The 21,228-nt window shown below is 41.9% G+C and overlaps 1 protein-coding gene across 3 annotated transcripts in view; it reads right to left on the bottom strand.

Moving 5' to 3' along the window:
- The window catches only part of KPNA4 (karyopherin subunit alpha 4), a 57,037-nt gene that overhangs the window by 26,174 nt on the left and 9,635 nt on the right, over nucleotides 1-21,228 (bottom strand). For all 3 annotated transcript variants that reach the window (XM_075861565.1, XM_075861563.1, XM_075861566.1), the window contains 5 exons: nucleotides 6,282-6,371; nucleotides 5,492-5,521; nucleotides 5,351-5,403; nucleotides 3,837-3,932; nucleotides 3,664-3,749 (listed from right to left, as the gene is read on the bottom strand). In XM_075861565.1, coding sequence (XP_075717680.1) covers nucleotides 3,664-3,749; nucleotides 3,837-3,932; nucleotides 5,351-5,403; nucleotides 5,492-5,521; nucleotides 6,282-6,371 — 355 coding nt within the window. The remainder of the gene's footprint in view (nucleotides 1-3,663; nucleotides 3,750-3,836; nucleotides 3,933-5,350; nucleotides 5,404-5,491; nucleotides 5,522-6,281; nucleotides 6,372-21,228) is intronic.

Raw genomic sequence — 21,228 nt, forward strand, 5'->3', positions numbered from 1 at the left:
CGCAGAATCGCATATTATAGTCCCCTAGTGGGACTAGTAAAAAAGGGAAAAAAAAGTTGACTAAAAAAAAAAAAGTGAAAAAAAAAAATAAATGAAAAACCCAGCTTTTCCCCTTACAAAATGCTTTACTATATAAAAAAAAAAAAAAGTTAAAAAATTACACATATTTGGTATCGCCGCGTCCGTAACGACCCCGACTATAAATCTATAACATTATTTAACCCACATGGTGAACGCCGTAAAAAATGTAATAAAAAACTATGGAAAAATTGCTGTTTTCTGTGAATACTGACTTTAAAAAAAATGTGATTAAAAAGTGATCAAAAAGTCGCATCTACTCCAAAATGGTACCAATAAAAACTACAAGTCTTCCCGCAAAAAAAAAGCCCTCATATAACCGCATTGGCGAAAAAATAAAAACGTTACCGCTCTTCAAATATGGAGACACAAAAACAAATAATTTTGAAAAAAAGCGCGTTTTTACTGTGTAAAAGTAGTAAAACATACAAAAACGATACAAATTTGGTATCGCTGCAATCGTAACAACCCGCTGAACAAAGTTAGTGTTATTTATATCACACGGTAAATGGCGTAGATTTAAGACGCGAAAAAGAGTGGCGAAATTTCAGGTTTTTTTCTATTTCCCACCAAATAAAACTTAATAAAAGTTAATCAATAAATAATATGTCCCCCAAAATGGTGCTATTAAAAAATACAACTTGTCCCGCAAAAAACAAGACCTTATACTGCTATGTCGACGCAAAAATAAAAAGGTTATAGCTCTTGGAATGCGACGATGGAAAAACTTAAAAAATGGCTTGGTCATTAAGGTTTCAAATAGGCTGGTCATTAAGGGGTTAAAGGCAAGGTGTCACGGGAAAACATTTTTATATGTTTTTTGCTTTGAGTGTTATTAAAATAAATTTAGTTTTTGTGTTTTACTTTTTTCTGTCTTTTACTTCTCTATGGGGGCTGTCATTTTTTTTTCCATCTCTATATGTGTCGATTAACGACACATACAGAGATGGAATACGGCACATACATCCCCATAGTGAATGCGAACGGGAGCCGTTCCATTCACTATAGCGTACGCCGTCTGTGTGGGAACAGCGCATGCGCCACTCCCACAAAGTCCAAAAGGAAGGTCTTCGGCCGAGCGACATCCGGCGCCATTTTCATGTGGACCGGAAGCCGCGGCCGGACAGTAAGATGACTACCTCCAGTCGCGGCTTCCGTCCATATGTCGAGAAGCAAGGACTAGGAGCGGAGGCGGCAGAAGCAGGTAAGTTATGTTTGTATTTTACTGTGTGATTACCACTGTATCTAAGCCTACCACACTGTGCATTCGCTCAAAAAATGGCAGAACACTGTGTAGGAGGTTTGAACATGCAATCCCCTCCTTTCTCCTGGCACTAGCCAGGATAAAGGAGGGGGATTGCTTGAGCACACTAGAGCGAGTGTGTCTTCTCCAATTTTGCAGCATAAAGCAATGAGGTTGCTTTACCACATGCTAATGCTGCAATTTTGGGAATTGCTCCCTCTAGTGACCAGCACATGGAAATGTTCTAAATTAGAATCTAATTTATAATATTTCCGGACTTGTGAAAAAATTAGAAAAATGTGTAATCACTAACGGTTTAACAAAAAAAAATAAAAAAAAATTCTAGCGACACATTCCCTTTAAATGTGACCTCATCAGTGCCGACCTCAGAAACACACTTTTGGCTGAATAGACACAGACACTCCAAAAATCACGTGGTAAGCCTTCCCAGAAGAGTGCAGGCCGTTTCAGCCAAAAAAGGGGGCCCAACTCCAGATTAATGACCATAGGTTTGGAAAGGGATGCCAAACAAGCTCATATAGGTGTGATGTCAGGTGTCCATATTCTTTTAGCCATATAGTTTATAAAATAGCGCCATTTGTTCTTTGAATCAAATGCTGATATCTATGCTGGATAAATCACACAATACGGAGAGAAAAATATAATTTTTAAATTGCATTTGTGCTTTTGGCCCTGTCAGGGGTGCCATGGAGCTTTGTCACTTTTGACTGAAAAAAATAGGAGCATTGCTATCTTGCGGTCAGAACGCTTGTACCCTGACAGACACCATTATGAACAAATGGGGGTCTGTTGTGTGCCATTTGGATCTGCCATTGAACAGATGCTTACATAAAAAGCGGATGAAATTGTGTACTTAAGCGCAATACGTGCACCCATAAGAGGAACATTAAAAAAAGGGGCAACCCCTTTAATATTTCTCATTTGTAGAATAGGAAATCAATTTTCTTATATACACGTATTAAAAATTCTGCTCATATACATTTATTATAGTGCATGAGGCCCCTGTCACAGTAGAATGGTATAGCCCAGATTAGTCCTGTGTAATGCATCCACAGGCTAACTGAATATGACTAGACACGGAATCAGTCACGTGAACACACACACACCATGTTATGTGAATAGGAATAATAGTGGTTTAATGATAAACATTTGATTCACTGCCTGTGTCCACTGTCTCTAGATAATTTATAAAATAACTGTTTGTGTCTAGGTGATGTTAATAAAGTAACATAAAAAAACAAAAACACACCAGACTGACAGACAGGAGATGCTGCTGTATGTAGAAATACTTTATGATTTCTTCTCCCCCAACAACCTACTATTTACCTGTTAGATACCTGGACAGTGTTATCTGAATGCCAGTGGTCAGGTGTGGGTCACATGACTGTCCATTCAGTTATCCTAGGTGTGCTTTTTATGGACTAATCCGTGGGCTATACCATTTTTTTATTTTTAGACAGACAACTGCACTGATAAAGGAATGCGAGCAAAATTTTAAATACATGTATATTAGTAACTGTACATTTCCTATTCTAGAATTAAATTAATAGAATAAAAAAAGTGAACAACCCCTTTAAGATAGTCTGATGATGGCTTTGTATTGGCTGTAATGACTATGGCTGTTAGGGCATGTTCACACGGCTTATTTTTGCCCATTTTTCGGGCCGAAAAAACAAACAAAAAACGGAAACAAAACGCCTCCAAACATATGTCCATTGATTTCAATAGGAAAAATGGCGTTCTGTTCCGACCGGCAGTTTTTTTTACGCGGCCGTTTTTAAAAACGGCCGCGTAAAGAAAAAGGCCGCCTTTAATGGTGATCGCTGTCAAATCCGCTCAGTTGGACTTTTAGGATGCTTGGTGTCACCATTGGTCCTGCCTTTGTTTTTTGTGTTCTCATGTTAAAATTGTATATCATCAAGTCATGACATGTTGTATGCTTCTACTGCAAACTCGTGATCTATAAATAACAGAATTGAAAAAAACAAAAACGGCAGAGTAAAAAAAAAAAAAAACGGCCGCGAAAAAGAAGTGCATGTCACTTCCTGAGCCATTTTTCATTGACGCCATAGAAAAATAGCTCCAAAAACGGCCTTAGAAAACAGCGAAAAACGTGAGTTGCTAAAAAAAAAAACGGCTGAAAATCAGGAGCCGTTATCTTTTGAAAACAGCTCCGTATTTTCAGGAGTTTTTTTAGTAAGCGTGTGAACATACCCTAATACATGGAGTGCTTTCTGACAGGTATTAGTAACAGACTACAGAGGTTAATCATATGCTTGACACGTCAAAGCCCATAAACTACATCACTCATGTATACTGACGTGATTGGACCACAGCTTGTGTTTGCTCAGATGTTCCTGAAGCAATGTTGGTGAGAGCCCACGCAGCTTCAAACTGGAGGGAAGGACTACGGAAGGGGGAAAAAAAAAAAAAAAATTATATAGTCAAATACAATTTATTACCTCTCTAGAACACGAGAAAATGAAACACTTACTTGTCATCTCTTTCTAGACAGTGGACCAATATTGGCAAAATCCCTGATTTAATGAGATCATCAATCGGTGGATTCCGATCACTCGACAGGAGTTTCCTGATAACAAAAAAGGACAAAGTTAGTAACAGCCAATACAATTCAACTATAGCAATTAAAGGGGTTGTCCTAGAAACTAAAATGATCACCTATCCATAGGATAGGCTATAGTGGTCTGATCCCTGGAAGTTCAACCTATCATGTGAACAGGTCCCAAACCCCCAGATCCTCCTTAGTGTACCCCTGCAGTGAAGAGCTTGAATTGAGTGGTGATCAAGAATGTGCCTGGCACTCCATTCATGGTCTATGGGACTGACACAGGCGAGCGCTGTACTCCGCTGTTTCCAGCATTACCATAGACCTTCAACGCATGCTCGACAAACTCCATGCAAGCACTCTTACTGCGGGGGTCGAGCAGTGAGGAGGAGTAGGGGTTTGGGGACCTGTTTATGATCGGTTGGTGTCCCAGAGGGGGACCCCCTAGCAATCAGACAATTGTCACAAATCTTGTGTAGAACTCATAATTATCGATTCTCAGACAACCCCTTCGAGTCAAAGTATAGATAGATCTCTCGTCGGTAGGTTTTCACTGGAACTAGACTTTTGAGATCACTTGGCCATGTTAAGGTTATGTTCATATTCACCGTTTCCTAAGTAAAACACTAGATGCTGGATTAACGCTACTAGACTTTAGACCACTTTTCTTATTGTGTGAGATATGTTTAAAGTCAATACATGAGCTTTCCAAATGGGAGAGTTCATGCCATAACAGAATTGAGATCACACCTCGTACATTTCTGATCGTGTAAGGTTTGAAAGGAGCTTTCCAAGCATATAATGGATCAGGAGAGGATTATTGAACACGTGACATTTACATATACCATTGAACATTGTAAAGACAGTTCTCAAAACGTAGGAGAAAATATCACCTACAGAAATGTTACCAAAAATCTGATAAGACAATGAGTCAAAGGATAAAATAAAAAATAAAGAGACCCAAGTCTGAAGCGATAGAACACGTATGTTGACAAATTCAATGTTTAAGCAACATTCACACGTGCGTATCAGATTCACGCGTGTGAAAACTTCTGTGCTTTGCAAGTGGCACATCTTTTTTTATTATTATTATTTTCAATTGAATTGATGCGTAAATCACACGGATCAGCATCAGTGTGCTGTGCGTGATTTTCACGCACATTTTGACTTCAATGGGCGATAGGTGCGTGGAAAATGCACCAATATAGGATATCCAGTGAGTTTTACGCAACGGACATCTGCTGCGTTAAAACTCCTGCATGTGTGAACGGCCCCATTGAAATCAATGGGTCAGTGTGCTGCCTGTGATTTTCCTGCGCAGCAAACTGACGTTATTCACGTTCGTCTAAATGAGCCCTTACGCTATAACCCCTTTAAGGGGTTGATAAACTGTTTCATCATATTTGGTCACACTTATTTATTTTTAGAAATTGTTATTTTACCTTGCAGCCTGAACAGCACTGAGCTGAATACCTTGATGGTCACTGGATGCATTCTGAAACAAGCAGCAAGATTTATCAGTTAACTTAAAAAAGTGTCAAGTTCAACGCAAAACACACTAGTAATACACTATTCTACATTACCTGCACAATTGCTTCCAAGGACGTATTTTGCTGTAGAGGGAGAGAAAAAAAAATAAAATAAAAAAAATCTGGTTTTTAGGCAACAAAACTGCAGCACATACATTAAAGAATTTCGTAGACACAAAATTGGGAGTCCACAAACTACAGTATGTCCTGCATGTATTCCCAAAACAATGGGGCTATGATACTTAAGCTCACAAGCCCTATTAGTGTTGGTCATTCAATAACATGCGCCAAATGCCACTTAGTTAGGCCCCATGCACACGGCCGGCCGCATTTTCGGGCTGTGCTCCCATACAAAGTATGGGAGCACAGCCCGTAAAATCTGAAAAGTAGGACATGCTCCATATTTCCCAGCACGGACACCCTTCCGTAGCGATACGGAAAGGTGTCCACAACTAATAGAACCGGGCGGGTCCGTAATTGCGGACCGTATTGCGGTCCACAATTACGTGTTTTTTTTGCGGCCGTGTGCATGGGGCCTTATTCTCAGAACCAAGGTTGAATTGTGCAACAAAATATCCAACTGAAATGATTATCTCAGCACATTGACCCGCAGTAAAGTTATCTCCGGAGATACTAAAATGTAACGAATAGTGGCACATGCCTTTATAATTGGGTTCCCCAGTTACAATTTGCTTAAGTGTGGCTGCTGCTAAAGACCATACTACTAGGACGTATGTAATGACAGTCATTATCAAATGCCCCTATCACTCCAAGTGCTTTGAAACACATTACAAGGATTAGTAGAAATCACAAGTACAATATACATTACCACCAATGTACTCACCACTTTGAAATCTGCATCCACATCAGAGTCCTCACAGGCATCATCATGGGGAACATTTCTTCTTTTTAACAGATGCTCATCTCTTTTGTTCTACATATAAAAAACAAAACATGTAATGAACTTACTGATCTGACTCTAGAACGTTGTGAAGACTTCATTTACTCAAGAGGATATCATTTGGTGCAGTAAGAGGAAATATTTGATTGGTTAATTCTTGTTTCGGAGTTTAGTTTTGCTAAATGCACAAATTTAATAATAGTTCTGAAATGTCACAGTTTTGACCTAAAATCTTTTGGTAGGTGTGAAGTCTCTACCTGCATAAACGCATCTATTATACAGTGTAGTATGTATGTATGTACACAAAACAAAGCACATTTTTTACCATTCCTGACATTTGTCGTAAGAATGCGTCTCGGAAAGCTGGTGCTTCCTGCAATTTGTTGCATCTTTACGACAAATGGATGGCACGGGCTCCGAAGCGGAGCCAGGCCATCAGCTGCGGGTTACAGCCGACACCCTGTTGTTGTAATGTCGGGGACCAAAGTTATATCTAATCCCCGCTAATAACGCAAAAGCGATCGCTGCATCTAAATGGTTTGTAGCAAATCTGCATCCGTGACGTGTGGGTGCAAACGAATGCTATAGCAACAGGCGGCCTAACAATGGCCTCCTTATCAGCCAATTACGGAATTAGATTATGCCCCGCCTGGAGACGGAGCTTTATCTGCTTGCTGTCAGTGAATGACTGACCGTTCTAATGCATTGCACTACATAGGTAGTGCAATGTATTAGAACAGCAAACAGTTGGACCGCCAAGTCCCCTAGTGGGACCAAAAAAAAAAGTTGTAGAAAAATAAAAAACGTTTTGGAGTAATAAAATAAAACAATTGCCCTTTTTCCATTTATCAAGTCCTTTATTAAAAAATAAATATATACATATTTGGTATCGCCGCGTCTGTAATGGCCTGAACTAATAACATGTTATTTATCCCGCGTGGTTAACAAAACCAATGCCAGAACTCCTGTTTATGTACCGCAAAATGGTACCAATAAAAACTACAGCTCGTCCCGCAAAAAAACCAAAACAAAAACAGCCCTTATAGCTCCAAGTCTATTAAAACAATAGGTTAGAGAACCTTTCACCTGGCTATACACGTGAGGCATGTAATAGGCAGGGCTGCACAAACCCTGGTGCACTTTACATTTTTTTTCCTACCCTCCTCTATTACTTCGATATCGGTGCCGTTATATTTGGCAGAGCTACGTGCGCACTCTCCAGCTCTTGCTATGGCACTGTCTGTAGATGATTGGACAGTGTCACAGCGATGTTACACGCCCCCTTGCCATTACACTTAAATATTTGGCTCCAAATATAACGGCACCGAAGTGCCCCAGGGTTTGTGCAGCCCTGCCTATTACATGCTGCACATGTATGGGCAGGTAAAATGGGAGCCTTAAAGAGAACCTAAGTCAGGAAAGAAGAAATATGCAGATGTGCAAGCTCCAGGGAAACATTTGTTTCAAGAGGCAATTTATCAAGGCCCTAAAATTAGGGAACCAGAAAGGGGAGGGATCAAACATATCTGCTGGTAGCAAAAGTGCCCAAGTTATACCAGGACAACACTTTCCCAGCAAAATTCCCCAAAACGGCAAAGGCGCGGAGTATGTACCAAAAGGGATAAGAAATTGCAGTTGACCAGTGCGACACGGGCCTGTGCATAAAGGATTGCTTCACAGCGTAACACATCTATGGATTTTTTTTTTTTTTGTACCCCATTATTATACCACCCTATTTCAACCTGATGTACTCTGCCCAGCTTACATATGCACCCCAAATTATGAACTAAAATAGCAATACTACTCAAAATTACTAAGCAAAATCCACATGGCGCTCCCTCCCTACACTGTGCCCAAACACCAGTTATCCACAAATATGGCATCGCCGTATCCGGGAGATCCCTTTCAACAATTAGGGTGTGTCTCCAGTAGCAGAAACTGGGCACAACAGGTTTGCAAATGAAATGGCATATCCATGGAAAAATTGCCATTTTCACTCTGGAACATCAAGAGCACTCTAATTTCTGGAAAATACCTGCAGGGTTAACATGTTCACTAACACACCTAGGTGAATATCTTGAGGGGTGTAGTCTCCAAAATGGTCTCTGCTGGGGGGGGGGGGGGGGGGAGGGGAGTTTCCACTGTTTTGATACCACAGGGGCTTTGCAAATGCGACACGGTGCCCAGAAACCGATCCAGCAGAATCTGTACTCCAGAAGCCAAGTGGCGCTCCTTCCATTCTGAGCCCTGCCCTATGCCCAAACAGCAGTTTCTAATTACAAATGGGGTATTTCCGAAAGTGGGAGAAATTGCTTTACAAATGCTGGATTTTTTTTCTCCTTTGTTTGTTGAGAAAATGAATGATTGAGCTGAAGCTACTTATTGGAAAAAAAAAAAAAAATGAAGTGTCAGGATTTTGAGTACACACGACGTCCAGGCTGGATTTCATGTGTATTCATTATCAGGACACTGTAGTAATGTTAGGGTTTGTGTATGAGGCTGCACATAGTGATATATCTATATCGCTAGTGCAGTGTAAATGAATGGAGAGGAGTGCATGATGCCGATTGGTCAGCGTCATGCACTCCTCTGTACAACGCCCACTTGGTCGAAAGTAAAATTACGCCCACTTGGGCATTAAGAACGCTCATTAGCATAAACCAAAATCGCTCCTAACGTTGTGAAAAAAGATCGTTTTTTTAAATAAAAAGCATTACTGTCACCTACATTACAGAGCCGATCTCCTTATATAGGAGATAGGGCACTTATAATGTGGTGACAGTCTCTTTAAGTGACGTGTAAAATTTGAAAAATGAGACTGTCAGGAAGGTCAAAAGTGGCTGCAGCAGGAAGGGGTTAAAGGACATAATTACAGGGTATATAAAGTTTAGCTGTAGTAATGGACAGGACAACAGCCTCCGTGTGACAAAGAGGAGCTCCATGTACATAAATAAGGTTCACAGTGGTAGAGGTCAGGAAGCTAGCTAATAGATGTTTATTTTATCTGCTTATGAAAATAGCAATTAGACCTACCGGTAATTGTATTTCCAGGAATCCATCATGACAGCACTACAGGAGGTTGCCCTCTTGACCTCTGTAGGGACAGGAAGACAGAGAGGTTAAAAGGCCCCTCCCACCACCCACTTGCCAGTGTTTTTCAATTACTACACCAGGATGGATGCAACCCTATTTTATTTCTAGGGATAATAACTGACATGTTAAATGCACAAATCAGAATTCAATAAGGGAGGGAATATAATGGTGCTGTCATGATGGATTCCTGGAAATACAATTACCGGTAGGTCTAATTGCTATTTTCCAGTACATCCCTCATGACAGCACTACAGGAGCAATACCAGATTATAATGCTCAGGGCGGGACTATGGATTGGAGGACTTTCCGTCCAAAACTTAAATCCGTATCGGACAGCACATCGAGTCTATAATGTTTGTAAAACGTATGATGGCTTGACCAAGTGGCAGCTTTGCAGATTTGGTCAATAGAGGCTTCTCTTCTTTCTGCCCAGGATGCCGAGACTGCCCTCGTTGAATGGGCTCTGATGCCTTGTGGGGCAGATAGTCCTTGGGACTTGTAGGCTTCTTGTATGGTGGTTTTTACCCATCTCGCTAGAGAGCCTTTTGAGGCTTTCTTTCCTCTATTCTTTCCCCCGAATAGGACAAATAGATTTTTATCTCGTCTCCAGGAGGAGGTTCTATCCAGATACTGAAGAATTGTTCGCCTGACATCCAGGCAATGGAATTTTTCTTCTTGTTGGTCTTTTGGATCTGGATAAAAGGAAGGTAGAATTATTTCTTGTTCTCTATGGAAAGCGGTAGATACCTTTGGAATAAATGAGGGATCCAGCTTTAGGATGATCTTATCCTCTTGTACTTTTAGGTACGGTTCTATGATTGATAGAGATTGGATTTCTCCAATCCTTCTTGCTGAAGTAATAGCGACTAAGAATGCAGCTTTTAGAGTTAAAAAATGCATACTAATTTTGTCGAGCGGCTCAAAGGGGGGCTCACAAAGAGTCGTTAACACCACATTCAAATCCCAGGTAGGAACGGATTTCTTTAGGGAAGGTTTCAGTTTAGAGACCGCTTGGGTGAATCTTCTGATCCACCGATGTTCAGCCAGAGGAGTGTTAAAAAAATTACCTAAGGCTGAAATCTGTACCTTTAAGGTACTAGGGCTAAGTCCTTTTTTGAATCCCGATTGTAAAAAATCTAGGATTTTTGCAATGTTGGGAGAAAAGGGATCTGGTCCTGGGATTCCATGCCAGGAACAGAATTTCTTCCAAATCTTTTGATAGATTTTTGAGGTAACTTCTTTATGACTTGATAAGATAGTTGAAATTACCTCGTCTGACAGACCGTGGTTCCTCAAGATCTGCCTTTCAGGATCCAGGCTGACAATTTCAGAGTCTCTATTCCCTGGAAGAATAAGGGACCCTGGGAGAGAAGATTCTCCTTGACTGGGAGCATGATAGGATCTTCCAACGCTAGGTATTGTACGATTGGAAACCAACTTCTTTTCGGCCAATAGGGAAGAATAATGATGAGCTTTGTCAAATCTTCCTGGATTTTTCTTAATACCATTGGTATTAGAGGAAACGGAGGAAAGGCATAGGCCAGATCCATGTCCCAGTGTTGGGACAATGCATCTACTCCCAATGGGTTGTCTCTGAGATTTAGGGAGAAGAATGTCTCTACTTGAGTGTTTTTCCTCGTGGCAAACAGGTCTATTTGTGGATAACCCCAATTTCGGGTTAGGCAACGAAAGACTTCCTTGTTTAGGGACCATTCTCCTGGGTCTACTTTTTCCCGACTCAGGAAATCTGCTGATAGGTTCTCTGAGCCTTTTAGGTGGACTGCCGTGACTGATAGGACGTTTTCTTCTGCCCAACTGAAAATTTGTGCAGAGAGGCCCTGAAGAAGAGTGTGTCTTGTTCCCCCTTGATGGCGAAGAAAGGACACTGCTGTCGTGTTGTCCGATAAAATTCTTATATGCTTCCCTTTTATGGTGGGTGAAGCTCTTATAAGTGTCTCCCATACAGCTCTTAGTTCTTTGAAGTTTGAAGACATCATCTTCATTTGACCAGTCCATGTGCCCTGAAAGTGTTGGTCTTGGATTACTGACCCCCAGCCGTGTTTGCTGGCATCTGTGGTAATCACTACATAAGAAGTTCTCCAGGGGACTCCCTTGTCTATGTTGTTTGTGCAGAGCCACCACAGGAGAGATGATTTCACAGTCTCGGAAATTTGCATTTTTAAATTCAGGGAGTTTTGTTTTCGATCCCACCGGGACAAGATCAGATTCTGTAAGGGTCTGGAGTGAAATTGGCTCCATGGAATAGATTGGATGCAAGATGTCATCATTCCCAACATCCGCATACATTCCCTTATGGAACAGGCGTCTTTCCCCCAAAATTTTCTTACTTCTGCCAGTAGGAGTATTTGTTTCTCTCTTGGGAGGAAGGAATGTTGAAGGGAGGAGTCTAGCAGTACTCCTAAGAAGACCTTCTGTTTCTGGGGAGGAAGACTCGACTTCTGAAAGTTGATTATCCATCCCAATTCCTGTAGTAGGGAAAGAACCTGTGACCGATGACTGACTAAGATAGACGGAGTATCTGCCGTCAACAAGAAGTCGTCTAGATATGGGATAATTACTATACCTTGACTTCTTATGAATGCCATGATCTCTGCCATAATTTTTGTAAAAATTCTGGGGGCGGAGGAAAGGCCGAAGGGGAGGCAGACAAACTGGAAGTGGAGAATGGAAGGACCGTCCTGAATTGCGAATCTGAGGAATCTCTGGTACGCGGGGTGGATAGGAACGTGATAATACGCATCCTTTAAATCGATCGTACACATTGATGCCTCTTCCCTTATTAGAGGAATAGTCGATCTGATAGACTCCATCTTGAATTTCCGATAATTCACCCATTTGTTTAGGAACTTCAGGTTGATTATTGTCCTGTAGGAACCATCTGGTTTTTTGACCAAGAAGATTTTCGAATAGTGGCCCTTGCATATCTCGTTGTGGGGAACTGGGGAAATGGCTCTCAATCTGAGTAATTTCTGGACGTCTTGGATAAGTACCTGATGAAGATCTTTTGCTTGGTACTGGGTTATTAGGAATTTCTCTGGAGGAATGGAGGAAAATTCTATTTTGTATCCTTCTTCTATTATCTTTAGAACCCAGGGGTTCTGGGTTATTCTCGACCATTCGGGATAAAATTGTAGGAGTCTTCCCCCCACACTCTTGGCGTCATTGCTTTGAGGGCTGGAATGAATTATTTGGGTTAAGGAGATATCCTCGACCCCTTTTCCCTTTGGGGTAACTCCAGCGACCGGACTTCCCTTTGCCGCTGTAGTTCTGTGAAGTAGGATCCCTCTGTTGGCGAAATCTTCCAAATTGAGGGGGTTTTTTTGGTTTCTCTTCAGGAAACCCCTTTTTTCTATCTGTTGCACTCTCCAGTATGTTATCAAGGAGAGGACCGAACATCAGAGACCCTGTAAATGGGATAGAACACAACTTGTTTTTGGACTTAGTATCTCCTGACCACATTTTGAGCCATAATGCTCTTCTAGCAGCATTTGAGAGAGCCCCATTCCTGGCAGCAAATCTAATAGATTCTGCTGAAGCGTCTACCAAGAATCCGGTTGCCATTTTTAGTAACGGTAGAGATTCTAGTAGCTCTTGTCGTGATGTCTTCATCATCAGATGGGTCTCTAGCTGGTTTAGCCATATGAACATTGCTCTTGCTACTGATGTGGCCGCGATATTAGTTGAGATCAAGGCAGAGGAAGATTCCCACGCTCTTTTTAGTAGTCAGTCTGCCTTTCGGTCCATGGCGTCCCTCAACTGAGAGGAATCTTCAAAGGGGATTGCGGTTTTTTTAGCAACCCTGGCGACTGGGACATCTACTTTTGGGATTTCATCCCAAGGCTTAGTGTCCTCTGGATCAAAGAGAAGTCTGTTCTTAAAATCTCTTGAAATGAAGAGCCTTTTTTCTGAATCTTCCCATTCAGTTGTCACCATTCTTTTAAGATTTTCGTTTACCGGAAAAACCCTTGTTTTCTTTCCCGTTAGACCTCCAAACATCTCATCCTGGATGGTATGTGGTTGGTCCACTTCGGGAATATCCATAGTTTCCCGTATTGCTTGAATTAGGGTATCAGACATCTCGGAAGAGAAAAAATTTTTTTTCTCTTGAGTGGAAGAAGTTGAAGGTAAGAGTTCGTCTCTTTCTTCTAACTCATCTTCGATAGGTAATAGCACTCCTGTTCAGAGTCCGACCCCTGAGAAGGAGGCCAATATTTTTGATCCACTTCAATCCGTGGTCTTTTTGCCCGGGAGTGTGAGGGAGTTTCTTGCGGAGGGGCGAGGGAGGCTACTGACTGACCCACTTCCTCACGAATCATAGTCCTAAGTTCGGACATGAACGTTGGTTGTTCCTCCTTTAGTATTTTGGCAATACAATCCTGACACAATTGTTTTTTATGGGACTCTGGCAATTTTTTTGCACAAGTCGCACATTTTTTAACCTTCTTTTTATCAGTTTGTCTCTGAGAGAAATCTTTTTCCTAGAGAAAACAGAAGGTAGGTAAAGTATGGTGTACATACATAAGGGGTCATACCCTTCCCCAAGGGTGAGACTCACGTGACCCTGGGACATATCTGGAGTTCCATCAGGACGAGGAAGTTCCATATCGCGACAGGTAACAGGCAATGCAATATGCAAACCACAAAAAATAAATCCAAGTTAGAGTTATCAGCTCTAACTACATACCTGTGCGTGTCCCTTTAAATGCGGGCGTTTTGAATTTCCCGCCTTCCAAGATGGCCGCGGACCGGAAGTAGCCCGACGTCATATCCGGTCGGCTATTCGTCCAGCGTGTACCTGGAGTGCAGCCGCCATAGCCGGCGCTAAGGCTTGCTATGCGGTGCAGCGAGGATCCCTGCCGGTGCGTCCATGCCTATGGAGCTGCCGGTCCCCGCCTGGTCCGCGGTCCGGCCGAAGCCTGCTTGGGAAACCCCAGCCCCCACACACTACCAGAACCCTGCCTAGGATTCCTCCGGTAGGTGTCTTAGGGAGGGAGCTAAGGGACCCGTCGTATGAGGGGTGTTAGCCTGGGCTTTAGGGGGAAGAGAAGGGGGAGTGCACGGACCCCCCGATCTTGCCCCCTGCCCGAGTTTTTTCCTGCACTAATACAGGAGCGACGCTCTCTGCTCCTGACCCTTGTGGGGACAGGAAGAACACTGGCAAGTGGGTGGTGGGAGGGGCCTTTTAACCTCTCTGTCTTCCTGTCCCTACAGAGGTCAAGAGGGCAACCTCCTGTAGTGCTGTCATGAGGGATGTACTGGAAAATATATATTTTTTTTTCTCCCTGTATCTGTATAAGAAACTAGAACATGGCAAATTCATTTTTATAATATGATTTGTATGTAATAATCCTTTTCATTTACAGAAGGGATCATACTTTAGTTTGTGCGCGTTTGTGGCTCTCTAATTATAAACTATCACATTTAAAAAAACCTAAGCTAAAATTAAGTCTATAGAAAAATGGACTGACCAAAGTATGTCAGTATTCGTACTAGCACAGACGGAAAGTGCACATCTATTAAGTCTAGTATCTAAATAAAATGTTGATTAATTTCTAGGTAAGAATATTGTATTTAACATACATGGCGGGTAGAAAGTGTGTACGCGTTACCCACATGAAAGAGGTTGTCACCACATTATAAGTGGCCTATCTTCTACATAATATGATCGTCGCTGTAATGTAGATTACAGCAGTGTTTTATTTCGAAAAACGATTTTCACTAAGTTATGAGCGATTTTAGCTTTGTGATAATGACTAAGACAACTGGGCGTTGGAGAGAAGTGTATGAAGCTGACCAATCAGCGTCATACACTTCTCTCCATTCATTTACTCTGCACATAGTGATCCTGCGGTGTTCACTATGTGCAGCCACATTAACGTTACTGAAGCGTCTTGACAGTAAATAGACAGTGTCCAACCAGGACGGGATGTCTATTCACAATCCCGACACTTCCGTAACGTTTGTGTGAGACTTCCAGCACAGCACGCGTAATCTCGCTGTAAATGACAGCACAACGTGCTCTCGATGTGCTGTGTGAGTAAGTCACACACACGTTACCGAAGTGTCGTGATTGTGAATAGACATCCCATCCTGGTTGGACGCGATGTCTATTTACTGCCAAGACACTTCAGTAACGTTAATATGTGTGCATGTGTCTGCACATAGTGAACAACGCAGGATCACTATGTGCAGAGTAAATGAATGGAGAAGTGTATGACGCTAATTGGGCACTGATTGGTCAGTATCACACACTTCACAACGCGCACTTGGTCAAAAGTAAAAAAACATGCCCAGGTGTCTATTAACCCCTTCAGGACTGAGCCTGTTTTGGCCTTCAGGACGAAGCCGATTTTTCAAATCTGACATGTGTCACTTTATGTGGTAATAACTCCGGAATGCTTTTACCTATCCAAGCGATTCTGAGATTGTTTTCTCGTGACATATTGTACTTTATGTTAGTGAAAAAATTTGGTTGACAAATTCAAAATTAATTTGTAAAAAACACCAAGATTTGGAGAAAATTTGCAAAAATTAGCATTTTTCTCAATTTAAATGTATCTGCTTGTAAAACCGATAGTAATACCACACAAAATAGTTACTAGTTAACATCACCCATATGTCTACTTTATGTTGGCGTCGTTTTTTGAACACTTATTTTTCTAGGACGTTACAAGACTTAGAACTTTAGCAGCGATTTCTCATATTTTCAAGAAAATTTCAAAAGGCGATTTTTACAAGGACCAATTCAGTTCTGAAGTGGCTTTGAGGGCTTTATATATTAGAAAGTCCCCATAAATCACCCCATTTTGAAAACTGCACCCCTCAAAGTATTCAAAACAGCATTCAGAAAGTGTATTAACCCTTTAGGCGTTTCACAGGAATTAAAGCAAAGTAGAGGTGAAAGTTACAAATTTCATTTTTTTTTTACAAAATTCATTTGTAATACATTTTTTTCTATACCACAGAAGGTTTTACCCGAGAAATGTAACTTATTATTTATTGCCCAGATTCTGCAGTTTTTAGAAATACCCCACATGTGGCCCTAGTGCGGTCATGGACTGAAGCACCGGCCTCAGAAGCAAAGGAGCACCTAGTGGATTTTGGGGCCTCCTTTTTTTTAGCATATATTTTAGGTACCATGTCAGGTTTGAAGAGGTCTTGTGGGGCCAAAACAATAAAGACCCCCAAAAGTGACCTCATTTTGGAAACTACACCCCTCAGGGAATTTATCTAGGGGTATAATTAGCATTTTGAACCCACAGTTTTTTTGCTAAATTTATTTGAATTAGTTTGTGAAGGTGAAAATCTACTTTTTTTCTGAAAAAACGTAGAAATTTGTAATTTTTTCAAGGAATAAAAGAGAAAAAACACCCCAACATATGTAAAGCAATTTCTCCTGATTATAGCAATACCCCATATGTGGTAATAAACTGCTGTTTGGACCCACAGCAGGACTCAGAAGGGTAGGAGCACCATTTGGATTTTGAAATTCTGATTTTGCTGGTATAGTTTTCAGTGCCATGTCGCGTTTGAATTGCACTGGAGGGAACAAAATAGTGGAATCCCCCGGAAAGTGACCCCATTTTGGAAACTACACTCATCAAGGAATTTTTCTAGGGTTAAAGTTAGCATTTTGACCCCACGGTTGTTTTGCTGAATTCATTGGAATTATTCTGTAAAGGTAAAAATCTACTTTTTTTCTGAAAAAAGGTAGCCATTTTTAATTTTTACAAGGAATAAAGGCGAAAAAGCACCCCAACATTTGTAAAACCATTTCTCCCGATTACGTAAATATGCCATATGTGGTAATAAAGTGCTGTTTGGACCCACAGCGGGGCTTAGAAGGCAAGGAGCGCTATTTGGCTTTTGGAGCTCAAATTTAGCTGAAATGGTTTTTGGGTGCCATGTCGCATTTGCAAAGCCCCTGAGAGGCCAAAACAGTGGAAACCCCCCAAAAGTGGAAATTACACCACTTAAAGAATCTATCTAGGGATATAGTGGGCATTTAGACCCCACAAGTCTTTTGCAGGATTAGAATTGGGCCATGAAAATGAATATCAACATTTCTTCCACTAAAATGTTGCATTTTTTTCAATTTTACAAAGGATAAAGGGGGTAAAAGCTGCCCAACATTTGTAAATCAATTTCTCCCGAATACGGCAATACCCCACGTGTGGTCATAAATGGTTTTTCATTAGAAAGTAATTAACCCTTTCTGGACTGATCCATTTTTTTCTTTTCCTTTTTAGTTTTTTCCTCCCCGCGTTCCAAGAGCCACAACATTTTTTATTTTTCAGTCAATAGAGCGGTATGAGGGCTTATTTATTGAGGGACAAGCGGTCGTTTTTATTGGTACCATTTTTTGGTACATACAACTTTTTGAGCACTTTTTATTACATTTTAAGCTAGAGCCAAGGTGACCAAAAAAACAGCGATTTTGTCGTTTTAAATTCTTTATTTTTCACGTGAGACGCTCCATACATCACCCCCCACACTAAGACATGCTATGTTGTGGTGCGCGAAGGGGTTAATGCGCAGCGCATGGTGCAGAGTGAAAATTACAATTTTCCACTCATATGCCATTTTAGTGCACTACATGTTATGCCCAGTTTGTGCCACTGAAGACAAATACCTCATAAAATATTAACCGGGTTCTCCCGGGTATGGCGATGCCATATCTATGGACGTAAACTGGTGTTTGGGCACGCTGCAGGGCTCAGAAGGGAGGGACGCCATTTGGCTTTTGGGGAGCAGATGTAGCTTGGTAGTTGTTCTGTTTGGGGTTTTACTGGTGTTTCAGTTTATAATGTGGGGGCATATGTAATCTGTGCGGAGTACATCAGGGTACATGTTATCTGTGCGGAGTACATCAGGGTACATGTTATCTGTGCGGGGTACATCAGGGTATAATAAGAGGGTATAATAATGCAGTAAATAAATAATAATCCTCAGATGTGTGGCCGGTGTCGCACTGATAAATGGCGCCCGATCTTATCTGCTTTTGGAACACTCTGCACATTTTGCATCGCCATATTCTGGGAGCCAGAACTTTTATATTTTTTCACCACCGGAGCTGTGTGAGGGTTTATTCTTTGCGGGACAATCTGTAGGTTTTCATTGGTACCATTTTGGGGTACCAGAAATTTTTTGGATCACGTTTTATTCCATTTTTTGGCAAGCAAGGTGACCAAAAACCATCAATTCTGACAATGTTTTTTATTCTTTTTTTTATGGCCTTCACCCTGGGCTATAAATGACCATTTTACTTTATTCTGCGGGTCGGTACGATTACAGCGATACCAGATGTATATAATTTTTTTATGTTTTGCAGCGTTTGTGCAATAGAATCACTTATTTATAAAATAAATACATTTTTGTGTCACCCTATTCTAAGAGCCATAATGTTTTTATTTTTCAGTCAAACAAGCGCTGTAAGGGCTTGTTTTTTGCGGGACGGGATGTAGTTTGTATTGGTACCATTTTGGCGTATGTGCGACTTTTTGATCACTTTTTATTGTATATTTTGGGAGGGTTGGTAACCAAAAAATTGTGATTCGGGCACTGTTTTTTGTTTATTTTTTTTGCGGTGTTCACCGTGCGGGAAAAATAATATTACAGTTTTATAGTTGGGGTCGTTACGAACGCGGTGATACCAAATATGTGTACTTTTTTTAATTTGTTAATTTTTTTCCTATAATAAAAGACTTATAGGAAAAAAAGCATTCTTTGTTTATGTCACTTATAACTTTTATTTTTACACTTTTTAAAAACATTTTTATTATCTTTTTTTTACTTGTCCCACTAGGGGACACTTAGACTTGCAGCGCTGATCGCTGCTGGAATACATTACACTACACACGTAGTGTAATGTGTTCTAACTGTCATTGTGACGTAACCGTCACACTGACAGGAAGCATCGGAGGACCGGCCGGAGGCTGATCCTCCGAGGCTTCCATACATGGCAACCCGGAGGTCATTGTCTGGCCTCTGGTTGCCATGATAAGGATCGCCAGCCCCCGCAAATACATGTGGGGGGCTGCCGATCCGCTGTAAACCTCTTCGATGTGGTGATCGCAATCGACCACCGCATCGAAGGGGTTAATTGCCGATTTCAGCGGCGACAGGCCGCTGATCGGCAACGGGGAGAGCAGGGCTGACACCCTGCACAGTTAACCGCCGCTGCGGTGTAGCGCCGCGCGGCGGTTAACTGTTAAAGCGTGGACGTAACTGTACGCCCAGGTGCGCGAAGTTACTGCTCACCTGGACGTACAGTTACGTCCAGGTGCGGGAAGGGGTTAAGAAAGTAATTAGCATAAAGCTAAAATCGCTCATAACTTGGTGAAAATGGATCGAAAATAATCTACATTACAGTGCCAATCGCATTATGTACAAGATAGGGCACTTATGTGGTGACAGAGCCTCTTTAAGGCTAAGTTCACACTACAGTTTTCTCCCGTTTAGATCCCTTCCGTCAGAAGGAGATGACAAAATCCAAATGGAAAGCATCGCTTCCGTCTAAATTACCATTGATTTCTATGGTAATTCTTTTGTTTCAGTTGGATTCCATTTGCCTTCGTTCTCTAGACTTCAATTTTTTTCACAGAAGCAATAGTGCAGTCTGCAACACTCATTGAGCTCATTGTGGGCTTAATCCCGAGAGGTATATCCCTATAATAGGAGACTTACGCCTCATTCACACGACAGGGTCCGAGCGTCGGCCGATAAAATCGGCCGTTTTGCATCCGTTCCGGGCCATGTTGCCGTTTTTAACGGCCGATTTTGCATCCGTTTTTTTCCCCTGTCCATTTTAAAATCTGATGAATTTCATTTAAACTTGTTGCCACACACAGCCCTTTGTAGATGATGCCACCCAGAACCCTGCAGGTGATGCCACCCAGCCCCTGCAGGTTGCACCCCCCCCCCCCCCACATTCCAGGAGAAGTCACTGACTTCATTGTCCATATATGGACAGTGTAGTCACTGACTTCTCCTGGAGAAGAATCCCCGGCCATAGAGTCAGGGATTCCGCTGCAGAAGTGAGTGACATCGCTGTGTCCATATATGGACAGTGTAGTCACTCACTTCTCCTGTAGCGGAATCCCCAATCCCCGGCCGGGGATTGGGAATTCCGACTCCTACAGGGAGCAAACAAAGACCCTCCTCCTCACATGCACTCTGCACTGTGAGGAGGAGGAGGAGGAGGAGAGAGAGCACCCGAGCGACGGAATACATGGCCGTCACTCGGGACACATTCCAGTGATGGCCGTGTATTACCCGGCCCCATAGACTTCTATGGGAGCCGGGCGGCCGGGTAAACGGCCGAAAATAGGGCATGTCCCATTTTTTGACAGCCAGGTTTCCCGGGCCGTCAAAAAAAATATCGGTCGTGTGAATAGCCCCATTAGGGGTCTATTGTTCCTAATGCAGCCGGGTGACGGACGATTTATGAACGGCCGTCACCCGGCCGGGAAACCCTGTCGTGTAAATAAGGGCTTAATGTTCAGTGTAGCCGCTGTATGAGGTCACCTTGTCGTGGCAGGGGGGCTCGCACAATGATCAAACTGAGCGCTAAGACACTCACTTTTATAGACATAACTATAGCAGTAATACAAATAAAATTACATAATATATCTATCCATCTTAGCGACCTCCGTGTGCATCTGCACTTTCTTGTTGGTTCATATAAATCACGGCAGATTAGCACCTGCAGTGTAATTTTATGTTTCAGGAGGAGCAGACTAACTTTCTGGTGTGTGACACAGATTACATATCAGTA

Source organism: Rhinoderma darwinii, chromosome 4 (assembly GCF_050947455.1).
Source record: "Rhinoderma darwinii isolate aRhiDar2 chromosome 4, aRhiDar2.hap1, whole genome shotgun sequence".
In the NCBI taxonomy this organism is placed as follows: domain Eukaryota; kingdom Metazoa; phylum Chordata; class Amphibia; order Anura; family Rhinodermatidae; genus Rhinoderma; species Rhinoderma darwinii.